Consider the following 17,263-nt stretch of genomic DNA (forward strand, 5'->3'; position numbering starts at 1 on the left):
GAGTTAAACCTTTTCTGGCAAGAATTCATGAGTGATGCTGAATTCTTTGTATTGTAAAACATCAAAAGGGTGGTCACCTGGTGAAAACTGGTAACCACCAGATCTTTACAATGTAAAGACTGTTTTATCCTTTACGACAAGCAAGCAGTCACTAATGTAAAACTTCCATTTAAAAATCGTGGTTGCGGGGCGCCTGGGTGGCTCAGTCGTTAAGCAGCTGCCTTCGGCTCAGGTCATGGTCCCAGGGTCCTGGGATTGAGCCCCGCATTGGGCTCCCTGCTCAGTGGGAAGCCTGTTTCTCCTTCTCCCATTCCCCCTGCTTGTGTTCCCTCTCTCGCTGTTTCTCTGTCAAATAAATAAATAAAATATTTAAAAAAAAAAAACATGGTTGCTTACTGACCGGCATGGTTCTTGGTGCTGGCGTTGGAGGGGCTGGCGCATGTCCCCCAGCTGGAGAAGATTGATATGCAGGTGTAGGAATTGAAGGAGCACTAGGTTCCCTGGCAATGCTTTGCTGCAAGTCCCTTTTTAAAGACAAAAATGTTAGGAATTAACATAACTTAAAATAACAACACATATAAAATAACAAGTCTTTTTTTTCATAGTTTATTTTTTTTATTTAAATTCAATTAATTAACATATAGTATATTATTAGTATCAGGGGTAGAGTGCAATGATTCATCAGTCTCGTATAATACCCAGTGCTCATTACGTCATGTGCCCTCTGTAGTGTCCATCACCCAAGTTACCCCACCCCGCCCCTGCCAGTAACCCTCAGTTTGTTTCCTATGATTACGAGTCCCTTATGGTTTGCCTCCCTCTCTGATTTCATCTTGTTTTATTTTTCCCTCCCTTCCCCTATGATCCTGTTTTGTTTAAATTCCACATGAGTGAGATATAATTGTCTTTCTCTGATTGACTTATTTCACTTAGCATAATACCCTGTAGTTCCATCCATGTCATTGCAAATGCCAAGATTTCATTTTTTGATGGCTGCATAATATTCCATTGTATATATATACCACATCTTCTTTATCCATTCATCCGTCGATAGACATCTGGGCTCTTTCCATAGTCTGGCTATTGTGGGCACTGCTGCTATAAACACTGGGGTGCTGGTGCCCCTTCAGATCACTACATTTGTATCTAGGATAAATACCTAGTAGTACAATTGCTGGGTCATAGGATAGCTCTATTTTCAACGTTTTGAGGAACCTCCATACTGTTTTCCGGAGTGGCTGTACCAGGTTGCATTTCCAGGCTGTACCAGGTTGCATTCCCACCAACAGTGTAAGAGGGTTCCCCCTTTCTCTGCATCCTCACCAACATCTGTCATTTCCTGACTTGTTAATTTTAGCCATTCTGACTGGTATGAGGTGAATACCAGGTCTTTTTAAAATTTTTCTTCTCTTCATATATGAAACAGAAAATAAACTCAGAACAATGATGGTATTTTAAAATATACATTTTTGTTCTTAACTAGAACTAACTTAAATCTTTTTTTCTACTATTTAATGAAATGAAGTTAGCTCTTTTTCTATTTCTGAAGACTAGGAAAAGATCAGAGATCACAGTTATAGCTAGAGTAAGGAACATGTCAAACTGGGCAGGCAGTCCTATAAGACTCTCTATTAAGAAGTCATCCCCTAGATGGGAAACTCGTAACCACAACTGCTCACAGTCAGCTAGCTGTTTCATACCGGTGTTTATAGAAAACAATAGGTGAGAAAGCTAACCTATTCAAACCATTATGCAAATTTCTTGATGAAAATTTTCGGAAGATATTCAAAGAAATGCAGCACTGAGATATTTTATGTTAAAAGATACCTCGAAATCTATAAGATAAATGCATGATAGATTGTTGAAAGGACTATTAAAATATAAGTATTAAAATTTAGGAAAATAATTTAAGGTCTTCTCCAACAGTAAATTGGAATCCATCCCAAAATCTCAACTCACCAAAACCCTAACGTAAAATGCACTCTATGAAACACATGGTATTGATCAACTTCTACCTGCACCAAGTCATATACACAGAGAAGTAAATATGGCAAGCCCCAGCATGTTTGCAACAGCACCTGTTGTCCTGACGTAACAACTGCAACTCCCAGAGTCACCCCGACCACACTTTCATTCTCAAAAAAGGGTCCCAGTTGGAAGATAAATTAGTCACTCTCTATATAAAGAAATCTAATACACATTCATCAAGAAACCAAAAATATGGGGCACCTGGATGGCTCAGTCGGTTAAACGTCTGCCTTCAGCTCAGGTCATGATCCCAGGGTCATGGGATTGAGCCCCGCATCAGGCTCTCCACTCAGTGGCGAGTCTGTTTCTCCCCCCACCCCACCTCCCTCTCCCTCTGTGATCTCTCTCTCTCTCTAGTAAATAAATAAAATCTTTAAAAAAAAAAAAAAACTTCTTAGTGTTTGTAAGTTTGTAATAACTGCTTACAACATAAATTAGAAGTTTTTAATCAACATTAAAATCCAAAAAGGTCAGATATTTTTAAATATTTATGTGTATATTTCATATATACTAAGTATATTTAATTATATTTAATATTTAATACTTCATTTATTATAATGGTTTATATAATTACAATTAATTAGATATTTGAGTATATTACAAATGCAATAGCTAAACATATGTAATTATATTATAAAGCCTTAACATAATACTTTTTTTATCTTTGATAAACTCCAGAGATGGTTGCAATAAATAACACACTTACAGGACAACTAAGAATTTCCTAGCCACTTACTAGTAATTATATAACTCAAAGCTATTAAATCATGAGACTAATAACATAAAGCAAAAACATAAATAAAATCCCACCAGTATTTCAATGCCAACAACCATCATTACTGACTTTAGTTTTAAATCATTAGTGAAAAGAAGGTAAACTTCAGAGTAAAATATTTATTCTTTTTGCACACTTAATATAAAGAAGACATACTAGTCATGAGGAAAATGAAAATTAAAACCACAATGAAATAACACTACATATCCACCAGAACAGCTAATGGCAAAAATACAGAGCAACCAACTCTCATACACTGGTAGTAGAAATATAAATTAGTACAACCACTTTGGAAAACCGACAGTTTCAACTAAAGCTCAATATACATATACCCTCTCACCAAGCAATTTCACTATTAGGTACATATCCAACAGCACTGCATATATCTGCTCACCAAAAGCAGGATCTAGAACTAGCCCATATGGCTATTAAACACCTGAAATCTGACTAGTGTGATCTGAGATGTGCTGTAAGCGGAAATTACACACCAAATTTCTAAGACTACTCTGAAAAAAAGTAAAATATGTCATACATAACTTTTATGATTATATGTTTAAATTATAATACTTTGGATCTACCAGCCTAAACAAAATATATTTTTGTTTTTGGGTTTTTTTTTTTCTTCAGATTTTATTTATTTATTTGACAGAGAGAGAAACTGAGAGAGAGTGCACACAGCAGGGGGAGCAGCAGGCAGAGGAAGAGGGAGAAGCAGGCTCCCCGCCGATCAGGGAACCCGATGTGGGACTCGATCCCAGGACCCCGGGATCATGACCTGAGCCCAAGGCGGATGTTTACCCAACTGAGCTACAGACGTGCCCCAACAAAATATATTTTTGAAAATTTAACTTTTAAAATGTGGCTACTAGATATTTTAAATTGCATATGTGGCTGCATAGTACTTTCACCATACGGACGAAGCTTTATTTCACCAGCCCTGGACATTTGGTTTGTTTCTATTCTTTTACTGCTACCAGCAAACTGCAGAATTATGTTTTAGAACATTCATGCTCACACTAGTCATAATATAGTGGCCAAAACTACACACTACTCAAATACTCAAGAACAGAAGAATACATACATAACATATTCACACAATGAAATATACCCAAATATGAAAATTAAAGATCTACAACTACACACAACTGTATGGATGAGCCTCACAAATACAATGCTGACTGTAAACCAGTTACAAAAGAGTACATGTGATTCCACGGATATACAGTGCAAAACAGGAGAACCTAGTCCACACTCTCACAGTAAGGATAATGGTTGCCCTGGGGAAAGCGGTTAATGACTGAGTAGATGCATGGATGATCCTTCTGTGGTGCTGAGAATGTTCTGTGAACTGACCCAACTGTTCAATGTATGACTGTATTCAGTTTGTGAAAATTCAATAAGATGTACACTTATGTATATTTTCTTAAAGATTTTATTTGAGAGAGAGAGGGAGCGAGAGAGAGCATAAGCAGGGGGAGCGGCAGAGGGAGAGAGAGAAGTAGATGACCCACTGAGCAGGGAGCTGACCTGGGGCTCGATCCCAAGACCCTGGAATCACAACCTGAGCGGAAGGCAGACGCTCAACCCACTGAGCCACCCAGGCGCCCCTTATGTATACATTTGTTTTGTTTTTATTTTATGGTCAGTAAACATGTTTTAAGGAATTTAGGCCCTTGGTATTAAGAGTGATTTTAACAAAGTAAACCCTCAGATTTTTAAAAGCTAATGTATGTCTATCTGGCCTACCTTTCCATCCTTCATGTACCTTTTAATCACCAAACTAAAACCACTTGACAAGTTGATGAATGTCTCAGAACTGATTTTGTTTATAGTATAAATATAGAAATACACATGCAAATAGTAATAAACCTAATTTTCAAGCTAGAGATTTGAAATATGAAATATCTGAAAACAAGAATATCCCCAAATTTCTTCCTAAGCCATGAGCCTGTATTATACTACACAATTCTAAAAATAGTTATGTTAACCTATTTTACACTAAAGATTTAAGTGGAAAAACAGTACATACAACTAGAAAGTAAATTATCACGGGCAACAAAATGATTTCAACTAGGGGTTGGCAAAATTTTTTGTGTAAAGAGCCAGATAGCAAATATTTTAGGCTTTGCAGGATATAAGGTCTCTGTCACAAACACTCAAGACTGCTGTTTTTAGTGCAAAGCCAGCCACAGATAATACATACAACAAGAACATGGCTGTGTTCCGGTAAAACTTGACTTTACAAAATTAAGCAGCAGGCTCAACTTAACCTGGGCACTCAGTTCGCCAACCTCCAATTTAAACTTAGAAACCTTTTTTGGGGGGTGCCCGGGTGGCTCAGTTGGTTGGGCGGCTGCCTTCAGCTCGGGTCATGATTCCAGGGTCCTGGGATCGAGTGCCGCATTGGGCTCTCTGCTTGGCAGGGAGACTGTTTCTCCCTCTCCCTCTGCCTACCACTCCCCCTGCTTGTGCTCTCCCACTTGTTCTCTCCCTCTGTGTCAAATAAATAAAATTTAAAAGAAAAAAGAAAGAAAAGAAACCTTTTTTGGCTCTCACTTGGTCCTGAGCTACAGAATTTAAGGGTCCTGCACAGTCGTCTCAATGGCAGCTGCTTGCTTAGATGAAGAAAAGGGAGGAGGTGGAAAAGGTCCTGCTCCAAGCCCCTCCCCGCTTGCCTCTGAGCCAGATCCATCTTTGTTTTACAAACCAGGCTTCTCTGTAAGACTAAGCTTGAGCACAGGGTTCTGCAGCTCAAAAAAAAAAAAAAGTGGGCAGTAGGGAATGAATCTGAAAAGCCAGCTGTACAGTCTGAAAAATAAAAATCAGACTATTGGGATGTGGCTATAAAAACATATGAAGTCCCATTAATTAATTTCACATAACTTTCTGAAAAGGTAATGTGTTCACTTGCTTCAAAAACTAAAAAGTGAGTGAAAGATCCCTATCTGCAAGTTCCCTCTCCACCACTCACACCCAGATATACACTATTCTTATGAACCTGTCCAGAATCTCCTGACACATAAACCAATTCAAATCTACATTTTATTTTCTCCCTTTTTACACAAAAAGCATACTTTACACTGTTCTGTACCTTTTTTCCTTACCATAACTATCTTCAAAATCTCTCCATATCAATAAATAGAAAACATCCTTTAATAGCTGCTCTTTAAAAAAAAAATTAAAAAAAAGCTGTACAGATGCAGCTTTATTTATTTCACCAGCCCTGGATATTTGATTTGTTTCTTTTACTGCTACAAGCAACTCAGAAATGAATTAGTTCATAAATATGTCATTTCTAGCATATGCTAACACATACTCTGAATGAAATCTCAAAACCACACTAGCTGGATTAAAAGATGTGTGGATTTGTAATCCAGACCTTTGGAGCAAAACTGCCCCACACAAGGATTGCACCAACACGCATTCATAGCCACACAATGAGACCTGTTCCCCTACATGTGCCAACAAAGCATCTTTTCAAACTTCCAGATTTTTGCCAACCTGAGAAATGTTATTTCAGAGTAGATTTAATTTGTATTTACATTTTATTGAATGAGGACAGGTTTCTAGTTTATTTATTTATTTTTTTTAGGTAAGCTCTAGGCCAAGTGGGGCTTGAACTCACAACCCCAAGATCAAAAGTTGTGTGCTCTACCTACTGAGCCAGCCAGGTGTCTCCCAGACAGGTATTTTTTCATAAATGCTTAAGAACCACTTAAATTTCTTCATCTGCAAAATTTCTGTTCACAGCCTTTGCCAACTTTTCCATTGAGTTTTTCTCTTCCTCAGTAATATCTAGGAGTTCCTCATAAACGAATAAATTTGCCTTTCACCTTTGTGAGTAGGCTTCAAATATTTTCCCCCAGTTTATTACATAAAGACTCAGCTTATGTTATGATGAACTTTTCCTTTTATAAATATGGCTTCTAGATTTTAAGTCAGAGTAAGAAAGACTCTTCCCATTTCAGCTTTATAAAAAGGAATTCTCTCATATTCTATTTTAAACATTACATTTTATCCTACACATTTCAAGTTTGATCCACCTGGATCCATCTGGTATAAAAACTTTGTTTTCTAAATGACGAGGCAGTTGTCTCTAACATCTTCTGATTGGCTTAGGATCTTTTTTACACTAAATTCATAATGTATTAGAGTCTATTTCTATTTTCTATTTGGTCTTTGGTCTATCTAATTATGTACCAGTACCACTAATCATGTACCAGTACCACTGTGTTTTGATTAAACACAATATTACATATGTTAATATCTGACAGAATTAGTTTCCCTTACTGTTCTTTCTATTCTGTTTTCCTGGCTAATAATTTGACAGTTTTTCTAGCTGAGCTTTAGAATCAACCTGTCTAGTTTTAAAATTAAAATCTATTTATTTATTTGAAATCAAATTATGTTGAATGTGTAAGAAGTGACATCTTTATGAAGTTGAGTCATCCTACCCAAAAACATGACACATATTTCAAATTCGAGTCCTCCTCTGTGCCCTTGAACAGCGTTTCAAAGTTTTCTACATACAGGTCTCAGAGACGGCAAATTTATTCCTATATATTTTATGGTTTTAGTTGCTACTGCAAGTGACGTCTTTTCCTCCATTATATCTCCCATATTTATTTATATGAAAGCTACCGATTTCTATAAATTATCTTTACAATCCATTGTCTTCAGTAATAATTCTACTATTTGTAGAGTTTTGGGGTTGATTCTCTTGGATTTTCAAGTTGTACAATCATAAAGTCTTATAAATAGTGAAAATTTTAACTTCTTTTCAATTTTTATATTTCTAATTTTATTCTTTTGTCTAATTGTGCTGGCTGGTACTGCCAATATGGTATTAGATAATAGTGTTGATAGTGGGCATTTTGTCCTTGCTTTTAGAAAGAATGTTTACATTGTTTCTCCATTAACCATGATGTTAAAGTTTTGTGCAGATATAAACAGATCGGTACACACACACACACAGTGTTATAGAAGTATCCACCTACTCCTATTTTACTGAATACCAAAAGACTTATTTTCTTTTTTTTATTTATTTAAATTCAATTAGCTAACAACATATTAGTTTTTGATATAATGTTCAGTAATTCATTAGTGTGTAACACCCAGTGCTCATCACATCATATCACATCACATGCCCTCCTAAATGTCCATCACCCAGTTACCCCATCCCCCCACTCACCTCCCTATCCGCAATTTGTTTCCCAGAGTCAAGAGTCTCTCATGGTTTGTCTCCCTCTCTGATTTCTTCCCAGTCAGTTTTCCCTCCCTTCCCCTATGACCCTCTGCATTATTTCTTATATTCCACATAGACTGAAACCATATGATAATTGTCTTTATCTGACTGACTTATTTCACTTAGCATAATACCCTCCAGTTTCATCCATGTCGATGTAAACAGTAGCTTTTCTGATGGCTGAATAATATTCCATTGTGTATATGAACCACAATGGAAGACTTACTTTCTCAATTGCTTTTTCCTCACTTATGAAAAGAATCTTCTTCCCCTTACCAATCATTGCATTACTGGAATAACCACCCTGTCCTCCTTGTTCACGGTTCTTTTTCTAACATACTAGTATCAATGGTAAGTATTTTATTCAGGACTTTTGCATCCATATTCATAAATGAAACTGGTCTGAAGACTGGTTTGTCTTAATCTTTGTCAGATGTTCTTATCAGTAAAACTAATTTGGAGGGTTTTTTTTTTTAATCTCTAAAACCATTTTAAAAGTACTTTATTTGCTTTTTAAAGGTTTAGTAGAAAAACTGTAAAAACAACATTGCTCTTTCTTGGGAGGTGGAGGGAGGCAGCTCTTTGATAACTTCTCCAACAACTTCTATGAAAAACAGTTTAAATGTGAACAGGGGAGTGAAAAATGGTCGGTTTGGCTGAAGGGTTCAAGAAAGACTCATGACTATTAATAGTCTCTGAGTTCTTTATGTTCATTACTAATGAATATATGCTCCTGTATATACCTCAAGGACAGTTTGGATATAAAATCCTTGGCTCATATTTGCCTTCCTTGAGTTCTCTCTTCTAGCATGCAGTGCTATGAGCTAAACTTTTTCACCTTTTTATAAATGGACTGGATCTTTTTGCCCAATTGCCTTTTAAAGCTAATAATTTATATGCCTTGGTGTTGACAGTTCTTGTTCATTTTTCCTGACCATAAGATATACCTTTTCAACAAGCTTTCACTTATTTTAGGAAAAATTTGTTCTGTTCATGGTTTTGGTTTCTCTTCTTTCAGGGGAATTCAATTTTGCATATTTGGATCTTCTTTGCCCATTTCTCTATCCTTTTTAATTCTTTTTTTACTTTGGTTTCATTTTCTTTGATTTCCTCTTTTCTACTCTGTGCTCCTGTGTCTTCTTCACTGTCTATTCTCCTTTTTACTCCTTCCCGTTTCATATGGTTTCTGTGATGGTTTTGTTCTCTCTTCTACTTGTTTCCTGGAATCCTAAAACCTCACATTTTATCATGTCCTGTCTTCTCACCATCTTCCTTGAGTTCTGGCATTTCTGTGTATGGTGTTCCTCAGGGTTATTGCTTCCTAACCCTTTTCTTTTTTTTTTTCTTAATTCATAATGAAGTGTTCATTCAGAATTTTCATCTGTTCTGTGACAATATTATTCTGGTGAATATTCTCCATCTAATAGGTTTTATTAAATTTTGTTCTTTTTTTCACCATTTTTAATAAACACTGTATCTTTGTACCAATGCTATGTCAACTCTACCGGTCACTCAGCATAGAATGAGTCCTATGCTACTGGTCCAGCTTTCTCAGCAGGCTCCTTCAGAAGGGCAATAGCTGATGTTTTCTAAGCTATTCACCCTATCTTCCCCATATTCTGTACCTCTAGTTTTACATGGAAGGAACCTATTTGTCATTTCAAGGTAAACTACTTATGTTTATTAGCATTTCTGAGATATGCCACCCTGAACTGTTGTGTTAGCATTTCAGTAACATCACTGTGCTTCTGACACCTGGAGTTTCTGCTCCTTTTCATCTTTTATTCTCAGATCATGCAGCTTGCTTATTGCTTTGTAAATGTCCAAGAGGAAAGGAAGGAAAGTGCTATCTCATACTGCCAAGTTCACCCCAAAGTCTCCACATACAACTTTTCAAAAGAAAAATACAATTTGATACACAAAATAAACTTACTTTAAGAGTTCATCTCTTTCTGTCTTCCGTGCAAACACTATATCACTGCATTTGTTCTGGAACCTGACCAAGATTTCAGTCAGCTCATTGTAAAACTGTAAGCAAAGAAGAAATACAAGTAATAAACCAGAATGAAAAAAATTTTTTTTTTAAAGATTTTATTTATTTGACAGAGAGAGACACAGCGAGAGAGGGAACACAAGCAGGGGGAGTGGGAGAGGGAGAAGCAGGCTTCCTGCAGAGCACGAAGCCTGATGCGGGGCTCGATCCCAGGACCCTGAGATCATGACCTGAGCCGAAGGCAGACGCTTAACGACTGAGCCACCCAGGCGCCCCCAGAATGAAATTTTTAATCTAAAGAGGAACACAATCTAAAGCTCATTTGTCAATCATCGTTAAAGCTAAAGAACTAAAATCCTCTGCCCGAGACAGTCATACCACTGAGGTTCAACAACTTAATTATACTAAATATGACCTAACTAGAGAAAATAAAAATAACAAAATCATTTTTATAGAACACTTGCCATCAAAAATTAAATGGAACAAGTCATAAGTTTCATGATCACGAGTATGTTCCCAATTCCTAGAGCAAAGTCAGTTACTTAATAAACGTATGAAACCTATTTAAATGGAAGGATTAGATTTGCACATTCACTTCAGAAATATAGGCATCACTTCAGAAACCCTTAGAAGTGTCTCCAAAGGCTCTCTGAGTTTTCTCAGCTTATCTATTTCAAAAGAGCATTTTAAATCAAATTAAAATGGTGTCTTACTGGGCGCCTGGGTGGCTCAGTTGGTTAAGCGACTGCCTTCGGCTCAGGTCATGATCCTGGAGTCCCTGGATCGAGTCCCGCATCGGGCTCCCTGCTCGGCAGGGAGCCTGCTTCTCCCTCTGACCCTCCCCCATCTCATGTGCTCTCTCTCTCTCTCTCATTCTGTCTCAAATAAATAAATAAAATCTTTAAAAAAAAAAAAAAAAATGGTGTCTTACTCTTCTATTTCCAAGGCTTTGTAGTATTTCTACCCCCTCCTTCAGAGGGTTTTACATTATATCCACTGTATTTGTATCAAGATAACTTTATTCAATGATCATTATGGAGTTAGAACACCACAAGGTAACATGTACCTGAAAAACTTAAAAATCACTTGTTCCCTCAAAAGGAAAGTCATCGGTAAAAACAAATATAATCATTTCCCTAAGCTATTTAAAGGAAAAGCAAAAAAATAATATATTTAGTAAGCACCCTGAGACTCAGGCAGATCACAAATCTATCATTATCCATCAGCACCATCAGCACAGAATATAAAAGCCATACCCTCTCCTCCCTTTCCCACCACAGATCAGCTTCGACTAATCCTGTTCCCTCATAATTCACTCAAATTAGTCAACTTTCGGGGCACCTGGATGGTTCAGTCAGTTAAGCATCCAACTCTTGATTTCAGCTCCGGTCATGATCTCAGGGTCGTGAGACTGAGCCCCCCCCATGTTGGGCTCCATGCTCAGCACGGAGTCTGCTTGTCCCTCTCCCTCCCCTTCAACCCTTCCCCACTGCTCCACTTTGAGCAAGCTCTCTTTTCCTCTCTCTCAAATAAATAAATAAAATCTTTAAAAAAAAAATTTTTTTTTTAGTCAACTTACTTTCTTTTCTTTCTCCCCAAAAAGCATCACTAGCTTTTGACATCTCTGTGCTAATTTCTTTTACCTGAAAGTCCTACACCCTCTTTCTGCCTGGTGAAATATACAATTCATTCTTCAACAGTCCCATGAAGTATCGCCACCTTTAAGCTTTCTCTCGCTTACAACAAGCCTCTCAGTAAAAAGTCACTAAAGCTAGGAAGTTCAAGAATAATTTGGTACAACTGGAAACACAATTAACTTCTCAAACTATAGTTTCACATCTGTACTGGTGAACTATTATTTCTTTTGTACATCATACCTTTGTGCCCTCCTTCAAATTAGCTACAAGTTCAACAAAGTTGTCATATGCAGTAGCTAAATTCTTCAAAACTTCTTCTCTTAAATTAGCTTCATTATTAGATTGCTTCATTTTTGAAAACTCCTGGTGTGAGACCTTGTTAAAAGAAAGATTTATGTATTTACACTTATTTATCAAATTAATATAGCTTGTAACATTTTTATTGCTACTTTGCCAACTACATATGAAAATCATATATGATTACATGCCGGAATTCCTAGAAATTTACCTAATATAATATTTCTTTTGTGATAACACAGTACTTTAAATCTTAAAGTAAAAATACCACAAATTCAGTGGGTTATCAAAACATAACCAATAATGATTACAGATTTCTATTAATATGTAGCACTTGCAAAAAACACAATCCTACTAAACAGATACAGATTTAGTCCAGGTTTATCCTTTCTGTGATTTTCTTTAAACATAAATCTTACGAAAGCATATAAACTTTACCTGAATATTTCTAAGAAGTTCTTCCTGTTTCTTTAGAGAATCTTGGACTTTAGTCGTAAGACCTCCATAGATTCGATCCAGTTCAGTAACAGAAAGAGCTTCTTCATTTATGACACCATCTTGAGCCAAAGCAGTCAAAAATTTGCTTGTCATGTCAAAATTCACTGATTTCAGGTCATTCTCAAGCCCTTCTCTTTCCTTCTTTACTTCATCAAGATTTGACAATAAGGATTTTAAGACATTTACAACCTAAACAATTAAAACAAAACAAAACCCCTTCGTTTAATGCAAAAAAAACCCAGAAGCCAATTTCTAGAAGGGAATTATATACAAAGGTTCACTCAGAGTTGGTTGATTTCTCAGACAGCCAAGCATCAATTGTACATCAGGTTTACTTAGAGATACTGTACCTTTAGTGGACTCAGCTTATTAGAGGAGGCAGCAATAATGGTAACAGTAGTGAGCACAATGATTTACTGAACATTTACTATGTGCCAGGGACTGTCCTAAACACCTCACAAATATAATTTAATGTAATCCTTCCAAAATCCCATTGGGTATATATTTATTACTTCTATTCCACAGTTGCAGGAACTGAGTCTCAGAAAAATTAAGTAACCTAAAAAATTAAGTAACGTAAAATTTGAGACCTAAGTCTGCCTAACTCCAAAATCAATCTCTTAACTACTCTATACTATATACCCTGTCCCTGTCATGGCTCCAAGGTAGAGGAAGGTATGTTTTTGCCAAAGAGATACCCTATTTTGCTGACATAGAGAGATTGAGAGATAGAGAGAGAGATATAGACAGACATGTAAATAGAACAGAGACACAGATATATATATATGGAGAGAGCATCTTAGATAAAGAAAGAGACCCAGAGATACAGATAAAAAGCTATAAACCATGTGTTTATTTTATATACTAGGAGAGAGAGAGAGAAGAGAGGGATCTTGTACATCTGTTCATATCATTAAGAGTTTTCCATCAGGGCGTGCCTGGGTGGCTCAGGCAGTTAAGCATCTGCCTTCAGCTCAGGTCATGATCCCAGGGTCCTGGGATTGAGCCCCGCATCTGGCTCCCTGCATCTGCTTCTCCCTCTCCCTTTGCCCTTCCCCCTGCTTGTGCTCTAATAAATAAATAAAATCTTTAAAAAAAGGGATGCCTGGGTGGCTCAGCCGGTTAAGCGTCCGCTTTTGGCTCAGGTCATGATCCCAGGGTCCTGGGACCGAGTCCCACATGGGGTTCCCTGCTCAGCAGGGAGCCTGTTTCTCCCTCTACTTGCCACTCCCCTGCTTGTGCATGCTCTCTCTCTCCCTCTCTCTCTCTGACAAATAAATAAAATCCTTAAAAAAAAAAAGTTTTGCATTGGATTCAGCCCAGGCATTCTCTAACACCCACATGATTCACAAACATCCCTACAGAGTAACAGTGTCACAGAGCCCAAGTGCCCTCTGATGCCACTTACAAGCTGCCCCCTTTCACTCACATCTCTTTGCACTCTTGCTAGGACCACCCAGGAGAGCACCAGCCCCAATCCCCCTACTGTGCTTGCCCCCATGATGCTCAGAGAAAGTAAGCTGGGGGAAAGACAAAGGAAGAAGGGGACACCCATAAACCCCATCTACATCCCTGTCTTTCATCTTACCATGGCATTTCCAAATCCAATGGATCTCCCCACCTACTGCCTGTTTCTAAGCATTTCTGTCCTACTTTTCATGCCACAGCCCTAGCTAACTCCTTGACAAGTGTCCAGAATTACCTTCCTTTGGGAAGACTAAAGACCCAAGGAAAAGTCTAAAATTTCTTCTATATTTGGCCTCTGTTTACCACCCATATCTGTTAAGTGTCCTATCTTAAATTCAGCGTCTTTTAACATTCACAGTAGTGGAAAGAAATGTGACTCCTAGAGGTCCAAGAAGCCTCAAGCCCCAAACACTTCCAATGGAAGGAAGAAGAGAAAAAAAATCACACCTGGAGGGAGACGGCAAGTCTGTTTCAGGGATTTAGTGGAATCTGAGTTCAACAATGTGCCTAAAAATCTTGTTTCCAAATGACTTCCAGGACATATTGTTAAGTGAAAATAAAAGGCGCAAAAGCATAGGTACAACATATTGCATTCCGAGTAAGAGAGAAGGGAAATCAGAAATAGACATACACACATAATATATTATGTATGTATGTGGGCATATGTATTTTTTTATAAAAACAAAAGCACTAAGGACAAACCAGAAACTAATAAATAAGGTTGCTTATAGAAAGTGCATAGGAACAATGTGGAAAGAACAGAGATGAGATTTCTCTGCATGCACCTTTTGAATCATGAATATTTTTTACATATTCAAAACACAAAATTAAATCAAAACTTGAATAAATAAATACAAGTACCTAGTTATCCATCAAAGTAAAACATAATTACGTACAAAAAAATATTTCATCCCTAACTATATTCCCTTAATGGACATATTAAGACTTAGTTACTGTGTAACCAAGGATACTTTACTACCTGGAAAACTCAATTTCATTATCTGCAAAACAAGAGTAATAGTACCTATCCCAGAACTGTTGTGAAGCCTGAAATAATTCATACCAAGTGCTCAATATAACTTCTAACACAGGGTAAGCACTCAATCAGTAATAGTCATTATTATTAATTGGTAGTTAGGTTTTATGGTTTAACTCTATACTTTGGGTACACTATACACGGAAGAGGCTTAGGCATCTAAGCATTAAGACAAAAAGAGAGGAACAATGAGGAGCAGATTGCTAAACTGTAATTATTTGTTCTGAATGATAACTATTTCTGTAATTATGTCACACATTTTGTAGGTTGGGTGCAACATGATATAATTTTAAAAGGTTGTGATAATATTATCTTTTGTCATATTTAAACTGATAATGGAACCTCAACCATGACTGTGACTCTATGTGAAGGTTGTTTAGCTATAAGAAAAATGCTACCTTTTATCTTTCTCTCAGTTATGTCCCAAAAAAGGCTAGAAAGAAAAACATAAAATAGTCAAGTAAAAGAAAACTGGGGGAGAAACAGGAATATGCAGAACTGGTTTAAAAAAAAAAAAAAACTAGTCTACTAAACAAAGCTGAAAGTCAGGGACACTATAACACTACTATCTAGAAACAGATTGGATGCTTCTTCCAGAGTATAGCAACTAAGATCCTCTCATCAAATGATGGGTCAAAATTGTGGTGACAGTACCCCAAATTAGCTAATAAGTAATATGAGAAGACAGACATGGTTCACAAGAATAAAACCTCCTCTTCAGTGAAGAACTAACCACACACAGGGCAGCAGAGTAACGTGGGAAGAGAACCCCAACAGAATTTGTAGAACCACAAGTTCTAATACCAGCTCCACCATGTAGAAAAGCTAACTTCCTAACTTTTATGATAGTCAGTTTTCTAATCAGTGATTAAAAAAAAAAAGGACCAAATACGTATTTAATAAGTCCTATTCTATTCCAAAATGCAATGATTCTAAGTCTCTGGAAAAATAATGCCATTTGAAACAACCAATTTATAAATGAACTTTTAGACCACCACACAAAGAGTCCTTGTATGACAAGCATCCTTTTTTTTTTTTTTCAAACTGTCATATATACTAGTTTAACCATATTTTAGATTGCATGATACTAGCCTTATTTTAACAGAGTGACTACAGCAGAAAATGAATTAAACTGCTTCCTCAAATGAATGACCAAAATAGTAAGAAAAGTAAGCCAATGCCTACAGTTTCTTATCCACTCAAGTTTGAGGCTTAATGTGTTATCAAGTTAAAGTATAGAAATAATTAGAATCCCTCTGCACCCCCATGTTCACTGCAGCATTATTTACAACAGCCAAGATATGGAAACCTAAATGTCCATCAATGGATAAATGAATAAAGAAGATGTGGTATACACACACACACACACACACACACACACAGAGGAATATTCAACTATAAAAAAAGAATGAAGTTTTGCCATTTGTGACATGAATGCACCTTGAGGGCGTTATGATAAATGAAATAAGTCAGACAGAGAAAGACAAATACTGTATGATCTCATTTATATGTGGAATCTAAAAGAAAACCAAGCGCACAGATACAGACAACAGACTGATGGCTGCCTGAGGTAGGGGATGTAGGTGGGCGAAATAGATGAAGGTAGTCCAAAGGTACAAACTTCGATTAATTAAATACATTAAGTCATGAGGATATAATGTACAGCATGGTAACTATACTTAATAATACTATACTGTGGGGCGCCTGGGCAGCTTAGGTTAAGTGTCTACCTCCAGCTCAGGTCATGATCCCAGGGCCCTGGGATCAAGCCCCATGTCAGGCTCCCTGCCCAACAGGGAGTCTGCTTCTCCCTCTCCCTCTCCCCCTGCCCCCGCTTGTGCTCCCTCTCTCTCTCTCAAATAAATGAAATCCTCTAAAAAATAATAATAATAATACATTGCATATTTGAAAGTCGCTAAGAGTAAAATCTTTTTTTTTTTTTTTTTAATTATTTATTTATTTGACAGAAAGAGACACAGCCAGAGAGGGAACCAAGCAGGGGGAGTGGGAGAGGGAGAAGCAGGCTTCCCACGGAGCAGGGAGCCCGATGTGGGGCTCGATCCCAGGACTCTGGGATCATGACCTGAGCTGAAGGCAGATGCTTAACGACTGAGCCACCCAGGCGCCCCACTAAGAGTAAAATCTTAAAAGTTCTCATCACAAGAAAACAAATTCTGTAACTACATGTGATAACTGATATTAATTAGATTTATTGTGATCATTTCACAATATATACAAATACTGAATCATTATGTTGCACACCTGAAACTAATAAAATGTTGTATGT

General features: G+C 37.1%; 1 protein-coding gene across 2 annotated transcripts in view; it reads right to left on the reverse strand.

Moving 5' to 3' along the window:
- Window positions 1–17,263, reverse strand: part of PDCD6IP (programmed cell death 6 interacting protein) — a 93,865-nt gene that overhangs the window by 12,791 nt on the left and 63,811 nt on the right. For both annotated transcript variants that reach the window (XM_036073688.2, XM_036073689.2), the window contains exons 13-16: window positions 12,414–12,662; window positions 11,919–12,053; window positions 9,982–10,076; window positions 401–524 (exon numbers count right to left, since the gene is read on the reverse strand). In XM_036073688.2, coding sequence (XP_035929581.1) covers window positions 401–524; window positions 9,982–10,076; window positions 11,919–12,053; window positions 12,414–12,662 — 603 coding nt within the window. The remainder of the gene's footprint in view (window positions 1–400; window positions 525–9,981; window positions 10,077–11,918; window positions 12,054–12,413; window positions 12,663–17,263) is intronic.

Source organism: Halichoerus grypus, chromosome 1 (genome assembly GCF_964656455.1).
Source record: "Halichoerus grypus chromosome 1, mHalGry1.hap1.1, whole genome shotgun sequence".
NCBI classification, from domain to species: domain Eukaryota; kingdom Metazoa; phylum Chordata; class Mammalia; order Carnivora; family Phocidae; genus Halichoerus; species Halichoerus grypus.